Below are 6,558 nucleotides of genomic sequence, written 5' to 3' on the forward strand. Positions count from 1 at the left end.
GGCTGCAGCTGGTTGCAGGGGCTCTGGGGCTCGGAGCCGGCGTCCTCGATCACAGCGGTCTGCGAGTCGCAGTGGGGCGAGCTCACCTTGAACATGAGGTCGGTGCCGCGCTCCACGATGTGCTGGATCTGCAGGAAGCCGGCCGTGTACATGACCACGAGCTGCTCGCTGGCCGTCATGGTGAGCCTGCCCGTGTAGCAGAAGGACAGGATCTGCTGGAAGCAGGCGGGCGGCACCGAGCCGGGCAGCTCGAAGGCGTTCTTGCTGTTGCCGCTGAACAGGTCGCGGAAGTAGAGGCTGCTGGCGGCCAGCACCGCCCGGTGGGCCTTGAAGGCCTGGCCCTTGACCACGATGGACACATCGCAGTAGAGGCCCAGCAGGCGCTGCTCGTTCAGGCAGCCCAGCACTGTGTTCCCGAAGTTGGGGATCTCGATGTGCAGCATCTGAGACATGGCGGGCGGGCAGCGGCGGGGCTGGGCTCTCAGCGCGGGGCGGCCCTAGAGGGGCTCATCTGTGGGGGCAGGAGGCACGTGGTCAGTTCCTCCAGGTCCAAGGCTCCCCGCTCAAGGGGCCATTCCCACACCCGCCCCCTCCTGCCCCGGGCTTACAAAGAGCGAGCCTTCCCCACGCACCCTTCCCCACGCACCCTTCCCCACCCCTCCCGGCTGGGACACTCCAGAGAAGCGACTCGGGGTCTCCCAGACGCCCTGGCAGAGGAGCAAGAGGGACCGGCCAGCACCGCTGCAGACCCCCGGGGCGCTGCCCGGCAGGAGTGCGGCCCCACCACTCCCAGGGGGCCGCTCTTAGCGACTCGGTCTCAGCAGGCAGGAGGAGCGCAGGCCTGAACCTGCCCCGGGACAGGAGGGGGGGATGTCGGGGAAGACGGGGGCGCCTCTGGGCAGGTCTGCAGCCACGATCCTTCCCTCAAAAAAGTTCCAGCCCGCACAGGAGCTCCCGGGAGGGGCCGCGCCGGAGCCGTGGGGAAGGAGGGAAGGAAGGAGGGAGGGGGTCTTTGGAGCTGTGCAGTTTGCGGTTTGCTTTTTCTCTCTTCCCTCTGAGCAGCCTCACAGAGGGCCCCTGGGGGGAAGGCGGGCCAGTGTCCCCTCGTCCCCCTGAGCCTCCCGGGCAGGTGGGGAGGGGCTGGTGGTGCCGGGAAGTCCGCTGAAGCCGCGTCCACTCCTCCCCCAGCAGAGAGACCACCCTGGGTGCGCCCGCTCCGTTCTCCGGTGTTCTCCCGGCTCGGACCAGACCCAGGTTCCCAAGCCGCCGCCAGAGCAGGAGTTGGGAAGCCCGTCGCAACCCCACTCGCGGACGCCCCCCACCCCGCTCGCCTCGCTCCCCTCGCGGGCCAATCCCGACGGCCCGGCCCCAACCCAGGTGACTACAGGGGTCCCAGCCCTCGCTGGGCTGCCCGGACCCCGGGGCTGGGAGCTGGGGAGGGCGCCGCTGTTTATCTGGTGCGCACTCCGGAGGGGGGCGGGGGCGGCCCAGAAGGCGCCGGCCCAACTCCGCAGGGCCGCACAAAGGCCGCTGTGTCCCGCGGGAGGAAAGTGCGGGCGGCCGCAGAGGCGCCGGGCGGCGGGAGGAGGGCGGAGCCACTGCGCCTGGAGCTGGGCAGGTGGACGCGCGCCGGGGGCGGCCCGCAGTGCCCCCGCTGCGGAGAAGTTGCCGGCCGGTCGGGAAGACCTACCTTCCGCCGCTGCGGCCGCCGGCCGGCACTGCCCGCTCCGCCTGGCAGGACAGGCTTCCCGCACGCAGCCCGCCTGCCCAGCTGCTCCGCGAATGCAGCAAACGGAGCGGGAGCCCTGGGGCGGGGAGGGCGCAGGGAGCCGGCAAGGAGGAGGAGGAGGAGGAGATGGTGGAGGAGGAGGAGGAGGAGAAGGAGGAGGAGGGCAGAGCGCCTGGGCGCTGGGCTCGCGGCCGCAGCTCAGCTGCACCCAGGCCGGCCCTCCCGGGCAGCGCACCGCATCTCAATGAAGGGGCCGGATGCAGACGAACGTTCCGGCGGCTCGGGAATGAATAGCCGCCTTTGATTTGGGAGCCGAAGTAAATGCCAGCTCCCAGCCCCGGCTTTAAAAACAGTGGAGTGTTGGTGCCAGAGGAATGCGCGGCCCCGGGTGCTGGTACGAGACAGACTTTTGATGACTCACTGCAATGCAAACAAAGATGGCAGAAATACTGTACAGTAGTGGAGAAATGCTTCCCGGTGCCACGGCAACTGAGACAGCCTGGAAATTTATGGTGCAGTTTTGCATATGAATTACCCAGTAAACTGCCTCCCGGCCTTCCAGGACAGCCCCAGTGTCAAAGCATTTAAACTATTCCAAACAGTCTGCAGAGCTGGCAGAGCTGAACTCCTCCACCGCGGGCGGGGAATGGGCAGAGGCGCTGGGGGAGGGGGGCAAGGGGTCAGGACAGATAGGGGAGCCAGGGAAGGGGAGGGGAGGTACAGCAGAGGGTGAAGAGAGGCACAGAAACGGCAGGCAGCGGGTGGGCGAGGCAGCACCCCAGGTCCTGGCGGCCTCAGAGCTGTGTCCTCTGCCCAGGCGGCAGGCCCGGGAGTCCAGCCCCAGCACCCCTCCCCATCCCACTCCCAGCGCCCTCCTGGCACTTTAAGAAAAGAGCGACTTTGTGGCCGGGCAACCAGGAGCCGGAAGGGGCAGCCCCGCCGGAGAGGTCCCAGCAGAGGGCAAGGCGGCCGCCCCACTCCTCCCGCACACTCCGGGCTGCGGCCACACAGGCTCCCGGCGGACCTACTTCTCAGCTGACATCAGCTGCACCTCCTGCCCAAGGGGTCCACAGCGTCTGACCGTTATTGAGCCTTTTCCTGGGAAAGGGCTGCTGTGCAGGACTTGTGGTGGCCCCGGGGCGCCTCAGAGAATGTGCACTTCCTCCTGGGCTCACACCACGCTGGCTGCGTGGGGCCCTGAGGCCGACCTCTGGATTGCGCAGCCTCAGTTTCCCTGCCACCGGCGGTGACCCCCAGGAAGAGAACATTCCACCCAAAAGAAGGGTCCAGGCTCGAGGCCGTTGAGGTGAGCCCCCTCCTGCCTGGCCAGCTACCTCCACCGCTGTAACCCTGGTAGCAGGATGCGGAGGCGGCCCGCACAGGCCTGGTGGGAGGCAAGGAGACAGCGCCCTGCCCCTCACTCCCGGCGTCCCTCTGAGGCATCCGGAGACCAGAGAGAGGGCCATCTGGTTCCTCCCTAGTCACACACTGTGGGTTCAGTTTCTCCAGACCAGACAAAAAGCCGCTGAATGGGGATGGGAAGAGATCCAGGTGCGGGGAAGCTGCCGGCAAAGGCCCGTGGAGGTGGCTTCGTGCCTAGTGTTTTCTGCCTCCTACGAGGGGCTGGTGACGACTCCGGGAGACTGGGATGGGGGCGTTTACAGAAACATCCCCACTTGGCCACACAGAAGAGCTGGGCTCCCCGGGGCCAGGAGATGCAGGGCCCAGCTGTCACCCTCCCCGCCACACCCTCCACCCTCAGGTCCCCACTTAGTTGCCGCCGCCTCCAGGAAGTCTGCCAAGTGCCCTCAGAAGCTCGGCAAGGGCTGAATGCTGGACACAGCCCGGGCAGGGAGGTGCAAGAGAGGGGCCTGTGCAACACAGCAACACAGCACAGAGGGCAGAGGCCCCTAAACAGCTCCCTTCACAGACCCACTGCGCCCACCCTGTCTCTTATACACATCTAGATGTGTATAAGAGACAGGTGTAGGCTCTCAGCCTGGCCCTTCCAGCAGCAAGAGGGTCCTGGCCTGTTGGCCAGGTTGAAATCCTAGGTCCCGTGGGCACCAGCCACTTCCTGTAAGGACGCCGCAGCCTCAGATGCTGAGCTGTGAACTGGGGTTATAATTTACCCTCAGATGGTTCCTGGGGGTGAATGGAACAATGTTTGTGAAGCCCGCGGCTGGAGCCTCGCACACAGTAAGCCGGTGATGCCTGCGACCTGCTGTGACCTGGGCAGGAGAGCAGCTCTCAGCTGGGCATCCAGGTGGGCGTCTTAGCGCCCTGCCCAGTTCGGCCTGCATCCACACCTCAGGAGCGGGAGCCCCAGGGCTGGGGGCCAGACCAGCTCTCCCAGAGAAGGGACCATTATTCCCTTTGAAGGTGATGGGGCCGTGTGGTCCCTGGGGATCGAGGACAACTGGAGCTCTTGCTGGGTTGTCCTCAGGCCACCTGCCTGGTGAGGCTGCAGCCCCACGGCCCAGCCTGCTGAGAGCCGGACAGGAGCTGGTTTTAGGTTACTTTCTTGGAAGGCTCAAGAACAAAGCTGAACTTTAGGAGAAAAGAATAAAATAAAGGCTTGGCTCACGCCCCCAGGGCCAGGAAAGCGGACACGCAGGGGCTGACCCTCCTACTGCCAGAGAGGAGGGGGCCAAGGGCCCAGGTGGGCCCAGGGACACGAGCAGGGCTGTCTGCTGAGGAGGGCAGACACCAGGGCCTCTCCACCCTCCCCTGCAGATTCTCTGGTGACTCAGTTTCCCCACCACCTTGCTTCCCAAGCCCATACCTCCTATTGTTTCCCCTCCTCGGTGAGATTCACCACACTCATTCACTTACAGAGAGTTCTACAGAGCCAGGCAGAAAATCAGAGGTCGCCAACTTTGTTTACCCCGGCCATCCTCAGGATTGTGGCACCAACGACCCTTGCTCTCAAAATGCCCTTCATCAGAACGGAACCCACTTTGGAAAACCTCTGTAGATGACCCAAGGCCCGAGTCCAGTCCCTGCAGCTGTGCCAGCCTTGGGTGCCCCACCCCACACAGACACACAGAGAGGAGGCTGGGTTCCTCTGAGCCCACAAGCCTCCCTGAGGAATAAGAAAATACGGGTAGCTGCGGCAGGGACGGGCGGGAGGTCTCTTCTCTGCAGAGCCTCACTTGAGGAAGGCTGAGATTCAGGCCAGGCTTGCCCTGGGGTTAGGGGTTACCGACCGTGATGAGCCTCATGCCCAGCAACCTGCCGGTGGGTGAGAGGAGCCCACGGGGAGGACAGGGGCTCACTGGAACTAAAGCCTGATGCACACACAGGGGTTGGGGCAGCGTCTCCAGAATGACCCCCCTGCCTGAGTGTCGTCCTGGCAGGATTCACACAAGAACACAGGTTACCAGGTTGGTGCCAGGCCAGGGCACCTGGGTCCTGGCATCTAGTGCCCAGCAGCAGAGGCTCCAGCAGGTAGAAGACCCCTGAAAGCATCCCCCAGGCCAGAGGACAGGGACAGGGACCAATCAGGCAGCCCAACAGGAGGAGCCCCTTTCCGGGGGCCCAGCCAGGCAGCTCCATGGTCTGAGGGCCTCGCCCAGAGTCCCCAGAAACCCTGCCCCCTCCACCTCCAGCTTGTAAAGCACTTCCTAAGCCCAGCACAGTAAACTAGAGGAATGCAGCACTGAATTTCTGCAGGATCACTACAAGCAAGGGGAAGGGAGGCGAGAGAAATTAAATTAAATTAAATTATCTTGCAGGATTTAATTTCACCAATCTAATAAGAGGTTCTGGACCTCGGCAAATGCACAGCCATTAAACACGTGGTAGAGGAAGGAGAGAGGTGGGACACGGGAAACGTTCTGCGGAGGGGAGAGCCCCTCTACCCCCAGCCCTGGCCCCTGGTGAGACCGCCTGGCAGTAAGTGAGGACATCTCCTAAAAGGTCAACGGAAGGCGGTCCTGGAGCGTGACATGGTGTGGGGATGGGGCGGGCCTGCTGTACCAGCTGCTCTGGAGTCAGCAGGCGCACACGGGGTGTCACAAATACGAACACCGCCTGGAGGCTGCTTCTCGGTGGACTCTGCCTGCCTGGGAGCAACGCCTTCCCTGTCCCACACAGTGCAGGCTCCAGGAGGACTTGCTTGGACCCCATACCTTCAGAAGAGGGGCCCTAGGGAGGACAAGGGGGCAGCAGGGGCCCCGGAGGTTAACCCTGGCAGAGGGTAGAGGCTAACCAGCTCCGGATGTGCCAGGGCCCCAGGGAGCTGGGCGTGGCACCAGCTTAGCCTTCAGGTTTGCATTAAACTTTTAAGACACCAGAAAGCAGAGCTGGGCTGCCTGGAGGCCTGGCTGCTAATGGAACCACCAGCTCCACGCAGATGAGATGCAGGAGCTGCGGGCCAGTGCCCTCGGTGGCCAGGAACTCCCCCCAACCCCGAGGCCCCCATACAAGCCAGGATGGCGTGTGCCGTGTGCTCACCTCCCCACTACTGGACACACAGATGAGGAAACTGAGACCTCACAGTTGGGAGGCAGCTGGGCCAGGCCCCTAGCCGTCATCCTTCCTGGGAGGTCTCTGGTCATCAAGTCACAGGAGCCAGAGGGGAGGCCTGGCCCTGCCCAACAGACCCCGGGTAGCAACGACCCTGCCGGGGCCCCAAGGACTTTGCAGCAGAGAGGAGAGTTGCACCCAGGAAAGGGGCACACAGGCCCCCAGCTTCAGGGTCACAGAGGTGCGGGGCGTCTCCAGGCTGACGGGTCCCCTGGGACTGTCACTGTTGCCCCGGCCTGGGAGGCGGAGGAGAGCCGTGCAGGGCTGGGCCCAGGCCGGGCTCTCTCCATTCAGCAGGG

The 6,558-nt window shown here is 64.3% G+C and overlaps 1 protein-coding gene across 1 annotated transcript in view; it reads right to left on the reverse strand.

Annotated features, from left to right (window-relative positions):
• NACC2 (NACC family member 2, BEN and BTB (POZ) domain containing) overlaps positions 1-514 on the reverse strand; it is a 60,553-nt gene extending 60,039 nt beyond the window's left edge. The window contains exon 1 of the mRNA XM_011985158.1: positions 4-514. Coding sequence (XP_011840548.1) covers positions 4-452 — 449 coding nt within the window. The 5' untranslated portion in view covers positions 453-514. The remainder of the gene's footprint in view (positions 1-3) is intronic.
• Between the last annotated feature and the right edge of the window lie 6,044 nt (positions 515-6,558).

Source organism: Mandrillus leucophaeus, unplaced genomic scaffold (assembly GCF_000951045.1).
Source record: "Mandrillus leucophaeus isolate KB7577 unplaced genomic scaffold, Mleu.le_1.0 Scaffold28, whole genome shotgun sequence".
Taxonomy (NCBI): Eukaryota; Metazoa; Chordata; class Mammalia; order Primates; family Cercopithecidae; genus Mandrillus; species Mandrillus leucophaeus.